This window comes from Physella acuta, unplaced genomic scaffold, assembly GCF_028476545.2.
Source record: "Physella acuta isolate Inbredline_101_S28 unplaced genomic scaffold, ASM2847654v3 ptg000941l, whole genome shotgun sequence".
Lineage (NCBI taxonomy): Eukaryota > Metazoa > Mollusca > Gastropoda > Physidae > Physella > Physella acuta.
Genome location: NW_026732458.1, coordinates 109,355 through 131,706, shown reverse-complemented (window position 1 = coordinate 131,706; position 22,352 = coordinate 109,355). Strand labels below are relative to the sequence as shown.

Genomic DNA, 22,352 nt, shown 5'->3' with positions numbered 1-22,352 from the left:
TCGCAAGGGCGGCGCCACGGGAGGGTGCGATTTTTCTCTATATACGGTATATAAAAATAATAAAAGTGAATTGCAGTGACACCGTTCACAGGATCTCCATGAAACTTTGGCAAAATGTTGAGAACACTCCTGGAAATATTTCTGCGTAAAAAACATTTTCAAATTCGCAGGGGTGGCTCCCCGACAGCACGCAATTTGATTTTTCTATATATACGGTATATAAAAATAAAAGTCGATTGCGGTTTGACACCGTTCATTCGATCGCCATGAAACTTTGATTAGAACACTGCAGGGAAGGGTTCAGCAAAAAAAAAAAAAAAAAAAAAAAAAAAAATTCGCAAGGGCGGCGCAACGAGAGGGTGCGAATTTTCTCTATATATCTTATATAAAAAATAAAAATCTAATGCGGTCTGACACCGTTTATCCGAGTGCTATGAAACTTGGCGCAGCTGATTAGAGCACTCCAGGGGAGGTTTCTGTAAAACAATCTTTTTTAATTTCGCAAGAATGGCGCCCCGGGAAGGTGCGATTCTACTCTATATACAGTATATTAAAAAAAATGAAAGTCAGCTGCGGTTCGACACCTTTCATCCGAGTGCTATAAAACTTTAAAGAGTTGATGAGAATACTTCTGGGCAGGTTTCTGTTAACAAAATAATTAAAATTTGATACGAGCGGCTCCCTGGAGTGTGCGAGTTTCGGAGCGGCTATGTTAGCACTTAGCATCCGTTAATCGTTCGTCCTTCATAGTGGGTAAGGGGTACTACTATATTCAGCGTTAAAACTTCAACAGGCGTAACCGTCGGCGCCCCGTAGATTGCACGACTCCACCGCCTCGGGTTCCCCTACGAGCACTATGGCGCCTCTGCGTTAGTTTAATCTGGGGCTCCCGAGAGCGTCCCTCTGCGTCCCTGACACATGGTCGGTCACCGAAGTGTGTTCTACCTCATTATTTCGGTGAGTGATTAAGGGGCTAGGCTCCAGAAAAAAAAAACTTCTTAATTAAAACCTTTTATTGATTCATTTGTGTATATCTAAGTTAGGGTACTTGAAGGAAGATATTTCATGGCATCAGGGACTCTTTTGAAAATATGGTTGCCATGGCAACGGCGGCCATCTTGAAAAAAAACATCCTTTTCTGGAGTTCTAAAATTTCATAAACAAACATAAATATCGGCTATATAACCATTGATCCTTCTTGTACTAACGCTAATAGAGTCAGCTGGCTAGAAATATTTAGAATCACTCTAGAAATATATTTTTTTAATTTTCAAAATTTGGTGTGACGAGATTCCAATGAAAATAATGCTAAATTCAATGGAATTTCACCACACAATTTTTTTGAAAATTTGAAAAAAATATTTCTAGTTGTTTTTCGGTTACAAAAATTAGCCAGCTGACTCTATTGGTGTTAGTACAATAAAGATCAATGATTATATGGGCGGTTTATATGTTACTTTAGGAAATTTTAGAACTCCACAGAGGTAGTTTTTTCCAAGATGGCCGCCGTTTCCATGGCAACCATATTTTCAGAAGAGTCCCTGGTACATCCAAATATTTTTCCTTAAGTGCCCTAACTTATACATACACAAATAAATGAAAAAGACTTATTACTTTAAAAGTTTTTTTCACCGTTTTTTTCGGGAGCCTATCCCCTTAACGTACACTCAAGGTTTTCATGCGGTAGTGTAGGTAAACCAGTGTCCCGATATTTATGATCCAAGCGCAGGTATTTGTTTACATTTAAATAACTCGGTTTTAGAAAACAAGGTCGCGCGTCTAAGAACATAGGATTGGTAAAGCATTCATGAAATCCTTCTTATATATTTCATCAGACTTTCTTCTATTCCCCGGCAACGCGAGGGGACGGGTACGCTAACATAATGTGAAAATATTCAATAAAATCAATATTAAATAAAAATAAAAAGAAGTACGTCGGAAAATATAATATTAGGTAATGGCATAATCGCTAATAAAGACACAAATTAGCGCATAATTTATTCATCTAATTACACATGTAAGTGTATGCATTAATAAATAATAAGGCAAATATATCTACTAAAAAGGCATAAAGATGATCAAAAATTGATCTGGAATGGTGATAAATAATTATAATGGCCAAAACCTTACAATTATATATCCAATAGAGTTTCTGGTTGAGTGGAATCGGTAACTGTTGTAAAATTTTCTAATTAAAGTAACACTGTGCTGACTTTGTGAAACTAATATTGTGCTAGAATGGTCAAACATTGATTGTCCTATTATGGTCAAACTAAAATGATAACATTCTTAATAAAAGATTTTAACTTTTAAAGGGAAATGTATAAATCGCAATAATCACAAATGTACAAAGCCAAAAAGAAAGATTTATAGGTAAGCTTTACAGTAATTTAGTGTTAAGTTTACAACGACTTACAGTTGGGTTCTGCAGTAAGGTGTAGGCTACAAGCCAGTTAACCCTGGCCCCTGATAACACTTGGTCACGATGGCGTTTTTCACCTGAAAGGTGGTCAGGTGGTTATGTTAGACAATCCGCTCCCTCCACATACGCAAAACATATTGATCCGACCGCATACAAAAGCACACCTCTCTCTCTCTCTCTCTCTCTCTCTCTCTCTCTCTCTATATATATATATATATATATATATATATATATATATATATATATATATATCTTTCACATCTACACAACTGCATCAATACATGGTTAGACGTATGAGGCTACAGGTGGTAAAAACCTACTGGTCAAATGCGTGGACAGGTGTGGAGCTTCTGGTGAGTCAGGCAAACGAGTTGATTTCTCCTGAGCTTTTCGTGAGTGACTTAACGCCTTAAGTAACCTGATGAACACGAGTAGCACGGGGTTTGTGTGAGAGGCTTCGAGGTGAAGGTAACCAAGGTATGCTCTAAAACCTAAAGGTAAATGTAACCAAGGTATGCTCTAAAACCTAAAGGTAAATGTAACCAAATTATGCCCTAAAAGTGACAATGTAAGAAGAAAGTCAGTTTATGTACTAAATGAAGTTAGATTATAGATTATATTAGTTAATTAATTTTAATCTTGACCCACGTGCTAACTTTCAAACGAATCTGTCAGTTAGAAGTGCCCGAAATGTCACGCCTGTTTCGATCTTTGACGACAGACAGACAGGACAAGGAAGCACGTTTTTTAAAAATCTTGTAAAAAGGTTAACGTACTGGAAACAAAATCATAAAAAACTTTTTATAAAATGGTTTTATATAATTACTAGCAGAGCGTGAGGGTGGCGATAGAATATCCCTTGCGTGTTCGTCGCATTATCGAACCCCACTTGAATTTTTTAAATTGGAGATGAAAAACGTTAAAAAAAATTCATAAAAAACGTTTTAATAACAAGCTTTTATGTAATGATGCACTAAAAAGTAGAAAATAAATTATACACTACTATTTAAATTACTATAAAGAAAAGCGTGGGTCACTTTAGTACTTTAGTACCTATTGGATACCTTTACTAATATTTGAGAAGAGACCCACGCTTTTCTTTATAGTAATTTAAATAGTAGTGTATAATTTATTTTCTACTTTTTAGTGCATCATTACATAAAAGCTTGTTATTAAAACGTTTTTTATGAAAAAAAATTTCAGTACTTTACATGTTTTATTTACAATAGTGTTACATGACTAAAAACCATTGCGCGTCTATTGAACGTGATGGCGCGCCTACTGAAGGTGATGGCGCAGCGATTGAACGTGATGACGCGTGTGGTGTGGTTGAATAGACATGCCTATTGATTCGGTCCAAATTTTAAAAAATTCATAAAAAATTAATTAGGCATCCAATTAAGTCAAATTTAGTTTCAGATTGCATTGTCTTCATGTCTTGACCCACGTGCCAAATGTGAATCGTATCGGTCAAGTAGAAGTTTCCGAATTTTCACTCCTGCGTTTCGATCTAGTCTGACGACAGATAGACTGTCGACAGAATGTCGACAGTCTGGCGACTGAGGAAGTGAGTTAAATAAAAGCTTGTAAAAAAAAGGTGATTCACTTATTTTTTATCAGAGTCATTGTAATTATGATGCGGTTTTTTTTTAGAGCGAACCTGATATGAATTTTAAAAAATAGTTATGAACCAAAAGCCGAATAAAACAGCAATCACTTAGAACCATTCGCTGTCCGCTTTGTGGGTGGAACATTCAAACTAAACAAAAACTCACTATGACTATTTAGGTTATATGCCAAAAGAGTGTTTAGCTAACACGCCATAATCTTGGCCAGTGATTATATCTATTCGTGAAAATATTTTATGTAGATTAGCATAATCTCTGTAATCATAAAGTAAAATCTCGTTTTAATTAAAGTATGTCATAATTTAAACCTAATAGCAGAGTTTCTTCCGGGAATCTCCCCCCCCCCTAACGAAATGGAATTTACATAGAAAATATATACTTTTACCAGTGTCCGCCCCCGGAAAATGTTGACCCCCTTCCCCCCGAAAATATCAAGTGCCCCCGGAGAAAAAAGCCTGGAAGAAACACTGCCTAATAGAAACAACAAACAGATATATTATCTAAATCTATAGTAGGCCATGTTCGCACTTCTCTCTCTCTCTCTCTGTCTGTCCGCAAAATATTTTCGCCGGACATCACATCAGAATCTACAGCGATATATCGAGAACTTTTTACGGACTTTTGTTGAAAATAATATGTTAGATGTTTTAAATGTATAACCACAATTTTATTCAAAGAAGAAAAATAAAAAATAAAGGCGTATTCGAATATAGAGAAACAGTATTATTTATGCAACCGGAAAAGTGTATAAACTTGGGACAAGAACGCATTTAACAATGACGTCGCTTATTGTTTACACTAAAACACTAAAACAAGAGCACGAAACTGATGACGTCATCTTCCGAGTTTAGAATTTTAAAAAATGAACTATTTCATTCAAATATGATTTAGAGCTATGTACGCTATGAAATGTAGACTACACAATACGATATTCTCGGCCTAAACTTTAAAAAAATATTTTATCTATTTGGATTCTAGATCTAGAGATTCTAGATCTAGACTAGATCTAAATCCACGCAAAAACTACACTTAGACGCTATTCTAGATCTAGATTTAGACTCTATCTGCTGTAGAATCTATTCCAAAAATAAATTTGTATAATAAACTTTTTCAGGACTTAAATATTTTATAGAAATCTGTGTTTGTTTAGCAATGAAACTGGCTAATTTTGGGTAAAAAAAATAATTTGAAAAAATAGGCATATTCGTGTAAGTTATTTTTTTAAACACTTCTTTTAATCTCCAAATTTTAAAAGGTACCTAATTAGCTGAGATGATAGTGTACTTGATATCAGACAGGTGGTGCTGGATCGAGACACACCAAGTCAAACCTAATTTTTTTTTATATGTGAATCTTCCTATTTTAGACTATAAAGAAAGGAACTACTTTGGAAATCTTTGTTTATCTATGCAATTTGCTAATCTCTATAATATATGAAGCAAAGTTGTTGGGTGCCCGACATCGGGCACTTCCAGGCGCCGCAGGCGCTTCAAATTTGGCAGGATTTTGCCTTGGGGTGACAGAACCAGAGTTTCTTCCAGGCATCTCTTCGGGGGGGGGGGGGGGGGGGGGGCAAAGCCCCCCCGAAAATTCTTTACCGCCCCCCCGAACGAAATGGAATTTATATAATTTGTATAGAAAATATATACTTTTAACAGTGTCCGCCCCCCCCCCCCCCGAAGAAAGTTTACCGCCCCCCGAAGATTTCAAGTGCCCCCCCCCCGGAGAAAAAGTCTGGAAGAAACACTGGACAGAACACGGGGGCCGGTGCCGGTTGGCCTAAAGGTCTACGATGAGGGGGTCAAAACAGACCTCGACTGACCGACGCCTTATATTAGCTATAATTCGAAAAAAAATTGAGGTAGACCGACCCTCGGGCGAATTAATTAAGCATTCAAATTCTCAATGTTTTTGAAAGCCTAAGCGAAGCTGGGCAGCATGCCTAGTCTAATATATAAAGCTCAAATGCCGCTATATGCTGCTTCTCAAACACACAAGTCATGGTCCTTTACAGATAGGTTTTTCACAGAGGCCAGTGCAGGGCTTGGCAGGGGCGGCTAGATAAAGTTGTAGCCGAAAACTGGTAATGCATTAAAACTTTCTCTATCAGCAAATACTCATCATAGATAATTATAAAGTACTGTCCAATGAACGGGCTGTCTTTATATTATTTGTCTGGTAAACGGGTTATCTATTCATGTTTCTGACTAACCCAAAGGTTCCAAAAAAATTATCAACAGACTACCCGTTTTAGTGTATTTTAAAAAAAAGTGATTATCGAATACTCCACAACCCCTCTCTCAAAAATAAAACAATGTAATAAACAAACGAAAGAACAACTACAAAAATAGCGTATTAAATATTATTTTGTTTTCAAATATTATTTATAGTATAATGCGATATTTGAAATTGTTTAACTAGCTTCAAAATTCGCGGGTGTGTTTTTATAAACACCAATCTCATGGCCTAAGTCATTGTTAACATTTTATTTATTTTTAAAAATTCAACACAAAGAAGAGTTCATAGGAAGATAATTGAATTAAAACTAGAAAGACAAGCATGCTCACTTTTTGGATTGAATTAGATCTATATTTGCACCAGCAGAATGGATTAGAAAATGTTTTGTCTCCGGGGATTCATACAGCAAAAACCAAAAATTCATCGTCTTGCTTATCGGGAAATTAGCATTAAGCAAAACTGATTTTGGCTTCTTATTCGTTATTCAAGGTTGTAAAGCAGATTTGATTGTCGTTTTCCGCTAAATTTGGCAATGACTCGAGACCTTTGGTGAGTCGCAACTTACAGTTTGAAAACCCGCGTTATAACTTATCTCTTACAAACATCAACTTGATGCGCATATGCAAAAACAAAAGTTAGAAAAAAATGTTACCCAAATGGATGAAAATGCCCTAACATTACACCTCTATGGCACGAATCAAATCAAAACTGACGAAACTGACCTGGGTCGAAGAATTCAAAAATTCGAGGGAAAGCATTTGTTTCCATTCTACCAAGTACCATCGTGATGACCAGTAAACTGCGAAATATTCTTAGAGCGAATGAGCCGATTCCAATAAAAATGTTGCAGAAGAAGAGAAAATAGGAAGCTATGTTGTATGCGCGCCTAGAGAAAAAAAAACATTTTAAAAAATGCATATATATATATATATATATATATATATATATATATATATATATATATATATAAAAGATTGCCTTCAATCTATTCTCGCAGCCCCCAAAAGCCACAGAGGCATGTAACCACCTGTAGTGTATCTATTCGTCCACCGCTGAGGAAGTCCAACTCATATTAAAAAAATCGCTCTCTTACTGCTAGTTCGACCTTACAATACTATTTCTTGATGAATGCTCACTGTTTAAATTATACCATGAAAATCAACAGACCTCCAATGTCACATGTCTTAGAGAGAACCGGGTCACAATCTTCATTTAATCACGCCGGATCTTAGTTGCACCAATGACCACCATAGCCTAGCAAGGCCAACGACGTGTTTATACACTATCAGCATTCTGTCTCCGCCCTCACACAATGTCTACACAACAACTCGTTCGTTCTGTGTCTCTCAACGTTTCCGCCACGATTCCAAAAGTAGCGCTGCTTATATAAACACCCAAACACACGCAGCTAGCACATCCGGTATAGTAAACAAGCTCTTACAAGTTCAGACTTTTATTTCGGTTTTGGACGCGAGCGAGAAAGTATTCAAGATGCCCATTAATTAATTTAAAAAATCATGCACGGCTTCATTACAATTAATATGGTGATAAAATCCTGTCTGGTTATTTTTCGGACTTTACTAAAGATTTAATGTATTTGATGTTTATAATATTTTCGGTAACTAAATAAAAATAATTTAAAAAAAAGCAAAAACAATTTGGTTTTCACGTGTAATGGCGACATAAACAATGGCATCCTGCTATTCGATAGGCTGCCATAAATTTTATTGTACACATTGTAAGCGAAAAAAAAGGAAAAGTAGGTCATGGGGTTTAAATTTGCATTGTTATTTAAAAACTTTATGTGCAAAGTTTTGTAAACAAATAGTTAACGATCACGGACTGCCATTACAGCCAATCAATTTTTGCCTTACGAAAGTGAAAGATCCGGTTATAACTTAGGCTTGAGAGAAAAAATAGAAATTTAGCCTTAAAATCAACAAATTATTTTCAAGTTCTCTAGATTTGCAACTTTTATAGCATTGATTATAAAAATATAAAATTTCTGAAATAATTTTTGGCTTAAGTTTTTATTAATTATTATTTTTACGGTCGCTTTGTTTGCTAAATCTAAAAAAAAAGTTTTTATTCTATGTCAACAACATGATGGAAGGATTCTCGTCAACTCGCTCGCTTCTGTTGCATAAAATTGTGTATTGGTTGGTACATCTGTGTCTACTGCGCTGGTTACAACACAACTTGTTTACATCAAGTAGTCTTGGTGACAAGTCAAATTCTATTGAGATCAGTTACATAACAACATCCTGTTTACGTCGCATTTGCATAGCAGCCCGTTTCGGTTTGAGCCTTGACCTTGTTCACAACCAACTATGTTCTTATCAATTAGTAGCATTACACTACTTACATATATATATATATATATATATATATATATATATATATATATATATATATATATATATATATATATATATATATATGTGTGTGTGTGTTATACAGTGGAGTTGCGAGGTCGGGTTTCACCCGGTGCGGCACTAAATGGTGTCACCCCCCCCCCAGAGGCGTAGCGACCCTTCCCGGGGACAAACTTTCAAACTTTCGATTTGCACCCCCTCCTCAAACTTTCGATTTGAACCCCCCCCCCTCAACTTTCGATTTGAACCCCCCCCCCCCCCTATATATATTTTGCTATTTTTTGCCTTGGTGTCATTCCCTAAATGGTGTCACCCTGTGCGGTCCGCACCCCCGCCCCCTCGCTACGCCTCTGGTTATATATATATATATATATATATATATATATATATATATATATATATATATATATATATATATATATATATATATATATATACTAATATATGAATGTACTTCTCTCTCTCTCTCTCTCTCTCTCTATGTCTCTCTCTCTGTCCGCGAGATTTTTTAGGCAATGTGATAAGTATGTTCAGCAATATATGGATAGCTTAAAGATACGGACTTTTGTTGAAAATAATATGGTGGATGCTTTAAATGTATAAACTAAATTTTTATTTAAAGAAGGTAAATAAAAATTATCGAATATTCGAATGTAGAAACACATTTCACTATGCAGCCGGGAAAGTGTTTATTGTTGTGACAAGAACGCAAAAACAATGACGTCACATGCTGCAAGGTAAAACTACGGAAAGTACACAAAACTAATTGCGTCATCTTCCAATTTTAGAATATAAAGAAATGAACTTTTTCATTCAAATTTGATTTAGATCTATAGATCTACCCATCAAGACGTACGCTATGAGTGATATACAATTTTCTAGGACAAAAGCAATACTAGATCTAATTACTTTGAAAAAAAAACAACAACATAAATGCAGTTGAACAGCCGGGTTTTTAACGAAATCATTTAAGTCTCTTGATCAGTGTGTGCAATTTAATATGGTGTTTTGTTGACTAATAATGAATACGAGCCGACCCTCGGCGTATCACACGCCGCTATTTAGTTGTTTTATTTTATACTTTTCAGTAATTTATAATTTGTGAATTCGACAGTACCAATGCTGCCACTGAAAATATTTGCTTTAAAACACTACCCACACTTCCCCTAACCCCGACCCTACCCCCCCCCCCCCCGTGAAAGCAGCCTCCTCTTAGTTACCTCCTGTAAGTTTAAAATCGTTTCAAACTAAATTATCTGCCCCTAATAGCCGTCACTAAACCCGGCTCTACGATTTGTAAACATTTAGCGTGACCACAACTCACCAGACCATGTGGGGGTGGGGTGGGAGAGGGAGTGATAGTGATATAGAGAAAGAGAGGGGACTGCAAGGATGCGCTTGCAGCTTGTTTTCTAGCGTCTCCCAGAAGAGAATTATATATATAGATAATATGGGTTTTGAATAAGTATTGGTAGCCTTTGTTATTTTAAATGTGTCGGATTTTTAGCAAATTGGTTATTTCTTTGCTTTGTCTCAACGTGTAGTGTTGCGTTTTTACCAATAACTATTTTATAATTGTTTTTCCAAATACGTATAACATTAAAAATTTATAGACCTATAATTCCCATGTAACTGGTACCGACGGCTAGTATATTAATGGGTGGTCTTTTTTGTTGTTGTAAGTTTGGATTATTCAACCTGCAACCCCCTAAATTAGCTTCTGATGTCAACACATTGGAGTCAACACATTGGAGTCGAAACATTGGAGTCACTGCTTGATGGCTGTTTTAATTAACATGAGGTGAAAATAGCTAAATTAACCTGAGTTAGCCTAGTTGTAAATTAATTTTGACTGAATTTTTTTTTTATACAAATACTTCATTTTAGCTAAGATTTTTAGCTTTGATTATTGATACACATTAAAATTGAAAACTTATACCCATTATTTATCTTTATTTTGCTTTGATAGTAGTGGAGTAATAGGGCGGGATTGGATTTATATTGTTCGGTTGATCTATTTGGTCGCTACTGTTCACGGTCGTCATGTTCAATTTGTTCCACGTTTTGTTCAAGTTTTATAAGGATGGCTGGAAGGCGAATCGTTACTTCAATCCTGCGTTTTCTACCAGATTAATCTACGTTAGTATTTGTTTTAAGATAACATTATCCTAGGGTTTCTGCGGTCTTGTGTGTCACGTGGTAGACTAGTAAGAATAGGCTGGGATTCTCCTTTTTTGTTTTTATGAAGTGTTTATAGTTTATTAAAGTTATTATTGTCGTTATTTCTAACGAATAATTGATTTAAGTCTTTTATTTTGTCACCTGTTCGTGTTCATATGTCCTATGACAGTCAGGTACATTAAAATTATAGATGACTAAGTATAGTGGGAGTGGGAATTAGCATGCAATTGATCAAGTACATCAAAACCCGTATATGCACTGCAATATACAATAAAATAAAGTATAGAGAATATTTTCGAAAATTTCTTTCTTTAGTTTTTAATAGACGTATTATCCCTCAAGTTAATGTTTAAACTTTAAAAGACCTGTAATTTAATTATTAAAAATTGAAAGTTTTGTATTTGTCTGTAGAACTAAACAATTTGCGAATAGCAAGGCTATACAGAGACCAATAACCGTTTAGAAATGGATACATTAGTGCTAAAAATAGTATCGTTATACCCCATGGTACTTTTTTGCTTCACCAGTGTTACTACTTTGACACCCGTGAAGGTAAGTGATACCGTTTTATAACATTTTTGTCTTAATTACCGTGCTCTTCTATTTTAAAACTATATTTGTTTGTAAAGTTACAATGAAGATTGATTGCTTGCATGACATAATCCTCTTTACTCTTTGTAGAGCAAATCTCAACTATAACATTCTATGTTGTCCGGTACCCGGCTGTTGTCTTAGCAGCATCTCAACACTCCATATTGTTTGCCAATCCACAAAGGCCTTCTCAAAGTCAACGAAGCAAACGTGAAGTGAGGCTTGCGATTCTATCGTCTGTTCTACACTAATTCTAAGAGTGGCTAGTTGGTCTGTATAAAATATTTCCTTCCTGGACCTTGCTTGTTAATTTCTTAGCTTAAGGCCATATGCATCCTTCATTTTGTCCGCGATGACTCTGGTAAGGACATTAAATGGACAACAAGGTAATACCCTTACATTTTCCGCTCTGAGAAATGTCCAGTGTTCCAGACCAAGTTAAGCAATATATTAAGTCGATTCGCTACTTCTTCTACGCCTTTCTTTGCCTGGTCGTGATGTTTGGTCACCCTCAAACTTTTTAAAGCTTTGAGAATTTTCTGCCTGGTGATTTCCCCAGTGTTGATGTTAAGAGGTTCCCCTGGCTCCAGGTGTGGTTGTTCATGAGATGATGGGCTGCTTACCACTTCCTGGAAGGTCAATCTCCAACGTGCCAATTGTTCTCCAATTGACGTTAGAATTTTACAATTTATTACGCCTTCTTTTTTTCTAGGGTGACCTGAAAAGTTACAATATGACTGGAGTTTACTTACATCAAACCTTTTTCGTGAATCAATTTTCTGTTGCCTCCTCTTTACCTTTGGCTTCATCTTCAGTTATTAAGCAACAACAAGGAGGTGATCGGATCCTTTGTCGGCTCCTCGCTTTGTTCTCTCATCCTGCAGTGAGGCCCTCCAGCGACGCCATAACGCGACATGATCGATCTGGTTTTAACCATGACGATCTGGTGATATCCAGGTGGCTTTATGACAATTTCAGTTGCCGCATATAGTAAGCTCATTTAAGGTACATAAGCCTGTCAAGAGTTCTCCATTCTTGTTCATCTCACATAGGCCATTGGTTCCCATCTCCATTTTTCTGCCTCTATTGTCTGCCTACTTTGGCATTTAAATCAGCCATGAGTATCAGCATACCGAGTTTCGGTATTTTATCAACAACCGACTGAAACTCTCCGTAGAAGCGGTCTTTTTTTCCTCGTTTGCATTGTTCGTTGGAGCGTTGCACATGATAATGGAAATCTTTTGAAACTTAGATTCAAATTTAGTTCTAATTATGCGATCAGACACAGGTTCCCATTGTAAAAGTAGTTTTGGTGTTTCGATTTTGGTTTTCCTTGGTTGAAGAAGGGTCTCGGCTCTGTAGCTTGTCTATACAGGTTTTGGAAATGCGGGTCTAGCTGTATTGCATCATACTTCTCTTAAGTTGAGCCTTGGTTCTTCAGATAAATGGATTAATTTCAGATTTGGCTTCGGTTTTTGTAACTATACTTTGGTTTTATGTGGACGAGTAGTTAGCCCATAGAACAACTCCCAACCTGGAGGACCAGAGCGCAACGTTTGGTCTGGCCCCTACCCACTGAACCAGGACACAATGTTTGGTTAGGCCCTAACCGCGCAGATATGTCCGACTAGGTTAAACCTGCCAGTAGCATAGCTCTGGTGGTTGCTGGGGCACACAAGCCATCCCACTACTTTCAAGAGGGTGCTTATGGCCAGACAGGCAGCCCTGCAAATGCTCCCAGTCGATGCAGAGTTCTTGAGGGAGCGGTATGTGGACAACCTGAGCCAATCAACGGTTAAGCGTCAGCTAAAGGAAATGGTCCTCCTAGACAAAAAGGCAACCTCCATTTCCACAAGGGGAGCCGCCCATCGTAGTGTCCCTTCACACCAGACCAGATAGGTCTACATCAACGCCTCCCCAAAGTTTAATCTAGAGGACAAAGTAGACACGCTACCTGCACAATAGTCAACGCAGTCCAGGTGGACACCAAGGCCTCGTTAAACAAGTACAGAACTGCAGTGGTGACCAGGACCGGCTTCAGTTCTCATCAGCGGGGCCGAGCAGACATCATGGGGCGTTGACCATAGTTTGGTTCTTTTTTATACGGTTGGCCTGTCTGCTTTTTGCATTCTTTGGTTTTATTACTTTAAGAGGCTTGAATGTGAGTTGTAGGATATTTCATTGTACTATAACGTTTTTGTTTCGTTAAGGATGGTTTATGTGTAGAAGTCGTGCTGTCTCATTGGGCCAGCAATTTGTTTTTAAATTTATCTTATAAGGTGATGTATTACATGTGTTTGTTTATATTTTTTATAATATTTTTATTAGGGTTGGTTTTATGTATTATTATGCTCTCAGTTTGTATAGTATTAGTAGTTGGCGTTTTTTGGACTATTTGATGGAGCATGGCATGCGGTGTATGTAGGTGTTGTGCGGCTGTAAGCCCGAAACTCAGACCAGTCTGTTGTTGCATGTTGAGGCGATGGGTCACTTTGTGAGTGGGGCCTACTATGGCGTGTGAATATGAACAGTTGTCTTGGAATTCTTTTACCGCGGTAAAGTAAACATTTTTTTTTAAATTCACGTACAGGATCTTTATTATTACTATATTTTACTTCCTGGATCGTTGGTGGTCTGTAGTATTATTTTGTAATAAGTTTTTTTGTATTTTTTACTTGGTCACTCACTAAGGTCTTGGTTTTTAAGTAATTAAGCCTGGTCAAGGCAGTGGTAAATGTAATATATTAATATAGTGTTTTGTTAGTGTAATATATTGAGAATTGTGAAGTCAAGGGATCTCACTCTTCTTGTATTAGTCTTATATTTATAATGTTGTTTTGAGTGATGTCCGCTGGTTTTGTCTTGTGTCTTCCGGTTTCGAATAAAGCTAGATATACATCAACGTGGCTCTATCGTCTAGTGTGTAATAATAAAAACATCAATCCATTACATTTGGCGACGAGGATGGGATCATCCACAGAAAAAGAGCACATGCTTACTTAAAAAGAAGCTTACTAGAGCATACTGGCTAAGTATTTCTAGGAAAATGGCGCTGTATGGCCAAATAAAAGAATTTAATTCGAATGACGAAACCATTCATGATTATCTAGATAGGTTAAGCTTTTACCTTGAAGCTAACGACGTGACGATAGAAGCCAAAAAGAGAGCTGTTTCGTTAACAGTCATAGGGCCTCAACAATTTAGGCTATTAAAGGACTTATGCGCACCAGCTTTGACGGTAGGACTCGTCAACCAAACGAATCAATATCAGAATATGTTGCTGCTTTACGTCATTTAAGTGAATTCTATGAATTCGGGAACACGCTGTCCGACAGACTATGTGAAAAGTTTGTGACAGGTGTAAACAGCCCTGATGTTCAAAGAAAGTTGCTTCTCGAGTCAGATCTAACTTTGGAAAAAGCAATACAACTTGCAACTTCATTCCAGCAGTCATCCGATGCAGCCAGATCCCTGGCACCCTAAGGGGTCCATGCAGAAGACAGCAGGTTAGTCAACAAACACCAACCCCATCAGAGCAGTTCAACTTATGCTAAACAGCCTGCAAGTTCAAATCCTAGATCTAAATCTAGTAATAATTATCAAAAATGTCATCGATGCAAAGGTCCCCATGCATCTCATCAATGCAAGTTCAAGTCTGCAACTTGTTATAAGTGCAGTAAGCAAGGTCACATTGCCAAGGCCTGCTTTGCAAAGTCTTCGTCTGTTGCTAAATCTAGCCAGTCAAGACAGTACCGCAACCAAAGGCAGCACTATGTTAACTCTCACCAAGACTACCTAACCCAACCAATGAACCACTCTACCTGTGAAAATGCTCAAACTGATTCGCAGCCGGATTTCAACATGTTCTCTGTGAAATCAATAAGTCATGCTCCGATCAATGTACCAGTTAATATCAACGGTAAGAGCATCAGCTTCCAACTTGACACTGGAGCATCTCTAACAGTCATCACAAAGAAGGACTTTGACGCTGTCACAGGAGGATCAGTGCCTCTACAACCATGTCACAAGTGCCTAACAACATACACTGGTGACAATGTTCCGGTAATAGGAGAGTGTATGGTTCATGTAAGTTATAATGGTCAAAGTGTTAAACTTCCTCTTCTTGTGGTTGAAGGAAATGGACCACCATTACTAGGTAGGAACTGGTTAAATGATCTTAAGTTAAATTGTGAGAGTATATTTTCAGTGATCAATGCAATAGATAAAGTTACATCTGAAAATGAAAGTGTTTTTGGTAATCCTGGATTACTAAATGATAGAACAGTGAAGTTAAGCATTAAAGACACAAATCCAAGATACTGCAAAGCTAGAGTTCCACCTTATGCAATGAGGAATAAAATTGAAAATGAGCTAAGTAGATTGGAATCTAATGGCATCATAAAGAAGGTAGACTATTCCGATTGGGCAACGCCCATTGTGCCAGTGTTAAAGAAGGATGGTTCTGTAAGAATTTGTGGAGACTATAAAGCTACACTGAATAAGCAAATAGAGCTAAATAGGTACCCTATTCCTAACATTGAGGAAATTTCTTTGAATTTGGCAGGAGGAGACAAATTCACTGAATTAGACTTTAGTCATGCTTACACTCAACTAGAACTGCATCCAGATTCAAAAGTCTATACGACAATAAACACACATAAAGGACTCTACCAATATGAAAGACTATGTTTTGGCATATCATCCAGCCCTGGAATTTTCCAAGCTGTCATGGACAGTATTTTTAAGGATATTCCAAATGTTTGAGTTTACTTTGACAATGTGTACATAACTGGTAAGAATGACACTGAACATCTTAAAACACTTGATAAAGTCTTGAAAATAGTTGGTGAAAAAGGTTTAAAGATAAACAAAGATAAATGTCAATTCATGCTGACAGATATTAGTTTTCTTGGTTACAATTTGAGCAAACAGTGTCTCAGACCTCAACCTGAGAAAACAAAAGCCATTAAAGAAGCACCCAAACCTGAAAATACCCAACAGCTAAGAGCTTTTTTGGGCTTGATAAATTACTATGCGAAGTTCATAGGGAATCTGTCTGATAAACTATCACCACTGTACAAGCTGCTGCAGAAAAATGCAACTTGGCACTGGGGTAAACAACAAGATGCTGCTTTTAATGCAGCAAAAGAAGCTTTGTCTTCTGACACCTTACTAACTCACTATGACCCAGGGAAAAGACTTATCTTAACATGTGATGCTTCACCAGATGGTGTAGGAGCAGTTTTATCACACATAGATGAAAATGGTGACAGGCCCATTGCTTTTGCCAGTAGATCTTTGAACCAGGCTGAGAAAAAATATTCTCAGTTAGATAGGGAAGGCTTAGGCATCATTTTTGGTGTTAAGAAATTTCACAAGTTTCTGTTTGGTAGAGAGTTCTCCATGTTTACAGATCATAAGCCATTGCTGGGTTTATTTGGGTAAAACAAACCCCTGCCTGAGCATGCCTCACCAAGGGTTCAAAGGTGGGTTATCACACTAGCCGCATACAATTATGAATTGAAATACAAACCTGGATCTGAGAATAGTGCAGATAGTCTTAGTCGTTTACCTTTAAAAAACCAAAGCCTTAGTTATGTACCAGAAGATGTATTTGTTCTTTTCACTATCATGGATAACTCCAATATAAATGTGAATGATGTTAAAAGAGAAACACAAAAAGATGAGTGCTTGATAAAAGCATATGAGTACTGTAAGAATGGTTGGCCTGAAGAGTCAGTGAATGATGACGTAAGGCCATATAAAATAAGAAAAATAGAGTTACGTCTAGAAGATGGATGTATACTATGGGGGTCAAGGGTTATTATCCCTAAAATGTTACAAAAAGAAGTTTTAAGAACTTTACATGATACTCATCTTGGTCCTTCCAAAATGAAGAGTCTAGCACGATCGTGGTTCTGGTGGCCACATATGGATGCTGATATTGAAAAATATGTAAAGCTTTGTTCAAGCTGTGCACAACATTCAAATCAACAAGCTACAGCACCTTTGCAAAACTGGGACTGGCCAATCGAACCATGGAAACGTATACATATAGATTTCGCAGGACCCTTCATGAACAACATGTTCTTAATTGTTATTGATTCACATTCTAAGTGGTTAGAAGTTAAAATCATGAACACAATCACTGCAAGTGATACCATTATTGAACTTAAGGAAATATTTTCAACTAATGGATTACCTGATCAAATTGTTTCAGATAATGGGCCTAGTTTCACTGCTCATGAGTTTAAACTGTTTTGTGTAGCAAATGGTATTGAGCATATAACCACATCACTCTATCATCCTGCTGGGAATGGTTTGGCTGAAAGAGCGGTAGGCATATTCAAAACCGCTATGGTAAAAATGAGTACCGGTAACAAATTTTCTCTCAGGGAAAGAGTAAACAGGTTCTTAGCCAAATACCGCACAACTCCTCATATAACAACAGGTGTTGCACCATGCGAATTGTTATGTGATAGGAAAATTAAAACTCACCTTGACCTACTACATCCAACTGTTCAAAGGTCTGTTTCCCAACATCAACATACACAAAAAGTAAATCATGACAAAACATCAATTGAAAGAGAATTTGGAGTTGATGATAATGTGTATCTGAGAAATTATGGGAGAGGGGAAAAACGGATGCCATGTCAAATTGTTCAATGTACAGGACCTGTGTCTTATAAAGTAAAAACAAATGATGGACTTATTGTCCATAGACATGCAGACCAGTTAAAAATAACGTGTGCAGATAATAAGTGTGAATCTATCAATCCCACCAAATCTGAACAGTTCACACCAACTCAGTTTGTTCCACAACCAAGTTCTGTTGATATGAGCGAACCAAGTAGTCTAGAGTCAGAAAATGTAAATTCTGGAATTAATTATTTAGATCCTGGACGTCCTGAGCTAGAGAGTCCAGATGGTCAGAATCTTGAGTCACCAAATCAAAAGCCACTGAGAAGGTCAAACAGGACAATCAAAGTCCCAAATGGTTAGACCTATGATTTTAAAGGTCAAAAGGACTTTGACATCATTGTTTTGTATTTTAATTATGTTGTAGCTTATTTTGCATTTGTTTGTAAGGGTGTAATCTACCAAATGATTCAAATCATATAAGGCATGTTACAATATATTTGGTGATTTTAGGATACTATCATTTGTTCTATTGAGAGCTGTGTTGTTGTTTACTAAGGGTAAAGGGATGTAATATATTGAGAATTGTGAAGTCAAGGGAACTCACTCTTCTTGTATTAGTCTTATATTTATAATGTTGTTTTGACTGATGTCCCCTGGTTTTGTCTCGTGTCTTCCGGTTTCGAATAAAGCTAGATATACATCAACGTGGCTCTATCGTCCAGTGTGTAATAATAAATACAGCAATCCATTACAGTTAGTTGTATTAAGTAAATATTTCGGTGTTAAATGCAATGTGTAGACACCCAAATGGATCGAATCCATCCCTCCCGCCCAACAAATCTCGGGCCTACCTGCAATCCTAGTGTCAAAAATGGATGATCGTTTTTAAATTATTTTTAACCTTATCATTACTCTTCAAAAGTAACGAAAACTTAACAACTTCACACAATTGTCAGTGCATGTTTTATTTACCTGTTGTTTAGTCGTAAATAAAGTCCTTGGCCTTGCAGGAAGTGAATCTTGGTTAGATAAAATTGCAGCATGATGACTATGCAAATGAAGACAATGATGCCCCTGAAGTAAATGTAGTTCAACATCAAATATATTGTTAGCATAATGTAAATTTTATTGTTTGGGCAAGTAGAAACACTAACCCTAAAGTGAATAAAATTTATGATAAAAACGTAATGTTATCAAAGTGAATAGAACTTAAATAAAAAGTGATATGATTAAACTAAATTAAACATACTAATACAACGTGATGTTATTAACGTGAATAAAATTATTTACTTTAATAACGTCATATGGTTAAACTGAATAGAACTTACCATAAAAACGTCAGATGATAAAAGATGAAGAGACCCGATCCAGTATAAATTAGATAGATACATAGGATGAGAGTGTTGATAAGAGTAAACATCAGAACACAGAGGAAACAATATGCTGGAAATACACAAGTGGGGAAGAGTTATCGTTATTCGAGCAAGTATACACACAAATGTGGAAGGCGCCATTTTGTTAAGGGTTGTTCCAAACACTCTGTATATATTAAATATGAAATAGCTTATGTTCTTAGGTGTAGTTGTATGGCAGGTGTTTATACGTAGGTTTTTGACTTGTTGGCTGGTTTGAAGAGCGATTTGACGATAAAAAAGCTCATTTTATCTACAACGTCATCTCTAATGATTCTGTTAACTACTACATATAATAAAATACTGCATCACTCAAGGTGTCATTTTTTAACATAGAGTTAAAAGTTTAAAAAATACTAATTAATCATGCTTTAAAATAAAGTATTTAAAATTTAACAGGTATGACTTTTTGTCAATCTTCAGGCTGTCTGCATGGTAACATAATTAGTTTTAAAAATGTAATATTTTAAATGATAGACAATTTTAAGGGGCGGGACTAGAAAAAAAGGCCCCGCCGCAAAAATTTATATATATATATATATATATATATATATATATATATATATATATATATATATATATATATATATATATATATATATATATATATATATATATATATATATATCCTGCTAGCGTCCCACTAATGTGGTGCTTGTGAAAAAATTGCTAAAATATGCTAATAACTATTTAAAGCACGAATTAAGTTTCATTGTGTTTGAAAATGGTTATACTATTTGTAATTGTGCGTGTTTTTTTTGTTTTTTTTTTATAAAAGTTTAATTTAGAAAAAGTTAAATCTCCAGTTTTGCAAGACTTGTAAAAATGGCGGAAAAAAGAAAACACACGCACAAACAAGTGCATATCTTATTAAATATTTATATTTAAACAGCGAAATCAAATAGAAAATTGTAGCAGTACCATCTTGTTATCTTAAAAAAAATAATTAAGAATATAATTATGTTTTTTGTAACTACTTCGTTATATCAAATGTAGAACAAGCGTCCCATAAGTGGGACGCTAGTAACCAATGGCCCCATGTAGTCTGTTGCTAAAAAATCCCATTTATTGGACACTAGCAAGAAACCTGGAGCTAAATTTTTATGTTAAATGGTTAATTATGGTGTAACAATGGTTATCTTTGCTAATGTTGACTTTGGGGTGTGAAGTAGTATTTATAAATATTTAATTATGGCTTGAACTATATATTAATATTGTATTATCGTATAAAATATTGAAATTGAATATTTTTGGAAAAATTTACATTTTTATTTCTTAAGTGTCAGAATTACACTAGCTGAAGTATTCAACACCACTAAATATTATAATAATTTAGTATTACTGTTAATTTACCAGCCAGATGAATAAGAATTAAAACAAGCGAGAACACTGGCTACAATCACGATTTAGGTGAAAAAATTCAATAATTAGGTTCTGTAAGCAACATAAAAATATAGAAATACTGTTAAAATCTCTTCATATAAGAGAGCTGAAGCTAAACATAGCTGCAATGGGACTTAGAGATGTACTGTTGTCATGTTCCAATAATGCTCCCCTCCACAAATTCCCCATACCAGTTTTACTTTGCTAAGTTTAACAAGACTCTGGTGGTGTTAGAATGTGAGCTGTTTTAATAGTGGCCTATATGGATGAAAGGCATGGAACCCAATACAGAACTGAGACTCATCCGTGTCCTATAAATGAGATATCTGCATTACGCTTGTAAATTTCATACAATGATCATATAATAAATGAAGAGGTCTGTGAAAGGTTCTTCAATGTGATCGGTCTTTTTAGAAATTTGCTTAGCATTGTCAGGGCAAAAACACTCCAGATGGTATTGACACACGCCTTGATTCTGTGGTTTTTCGAAGACAATCTTGCAAGGTACACACTGCCTAATAATTAACAACTCTGATTGTTAAATAAACTATAGATAGGGTAATATACAAAGGCGTAGTGATCTATTTCGGAGCCCAGGGCGAACTATCAATTTCGCGCCTCCGCCTCAAATTAGGCCTATATATAACTATTCGAGTTGGTGAAAATGTGCCCCCCCCCCCACCTCCCTCATTTGCAAAAGTCGGGACGCTATTAACCAGTCTCTTTGATTTTACAAGCTTTTATTTAACTCACTTCCTCTGTCGTCCGTCAGTCGTCCGTCTAGATCGAAAAGCCCGAGCGAAATTACTGGCACTTCTAACTGACAGATACGGTTCGTAGTCGGAATGTGGGTCAAGACATATAGAAAATGCAACATTACATTAAATTTGACTTAATTGGATGCCTAATTAATTTTTTATGAATTAATTAAAATTTTGAGCAAGTTAGTAGGCAGTTCTATCCAATTACTCCTCGCAATGATTTTTAGTCATGCAACTCTATTGCATTAAAAATTTAAAGTACGGAAATTTTTTTTCTGTGAGCATTATAGCGCCTCTATTTGTTTTAAGTAGCCAGGGGCCGTACTCGGCGTCTCTGCTCCCAAGAGTGCCCCTCTACGTCAATGACGTATTTAGGTGAATGATTAACGTAAGGTTTTCATGCTGTAGTGTAGGTAAACCCGTGTCCCTATATTTATGATCCAAGCGCAGGCATTGTTTACATTTAAATAACTCAGTTTTAGAAAACAAGGTCACGCGTCCTAGAACATAGGGTAACGCATTGATGAAACCCTTCTTATATATTTCATCAGACTTCCTTCTATCCCCGCGGCAACGCGCAGGGACGGGTACGCTAGTTTTAAATACATTACATTTTATAGCAGTGTCATTCTTTAAAATACCGTGTGTAAATAATAATTAAGAGAAGCTGTTGCTTTTTGATTCGCTAAGTGCAAAACTATTTAAAGAAGAGCATTTAA

General features: G+C 36.2%; 1 protein-coding gene across 2 annotated transcripts in view; it reads right to left on the bottom strand.

Moving 5' to 3' along the window:
- LOC131953709 (receptor for retinol uptake stra6) overlaps positions 1 to 22,352 on the bottom strand; it is a 59,612-nt gene that overhangs the window by 1,377 nt on the left and 35,883 nt on the right. For both annotated transcript variants that reach the window (XM_059317037.1, XM_059317038.1), the window contains exons 13-17: positions 19,406 to 19,520; positions 19,050 to 19,151; positions 7,011 to 7,174; positions 2,743 to 2,913; positions 2,417 to 2,499 (exon numbers count right to left, since the gene is read on the bottom strand). In XM_059317037.1, the coding sequence (XP_059173020.1) occupies positions 2,417 to 2,499; positions 2,743 to 2,913; positions 7,011 to 7,174; positions 19,050 to 19,151; positions 19,406 to 19,520 (635 nt within the window). The remainder of the gene's footprint in view (positions 1 to 2,416; positions 2,500 to 2,742; positions 2,914 to 7,010; positions 7,175 to 19,049; positions 19,152 to 19,405; positions 19,521 to 22,352) is intronic.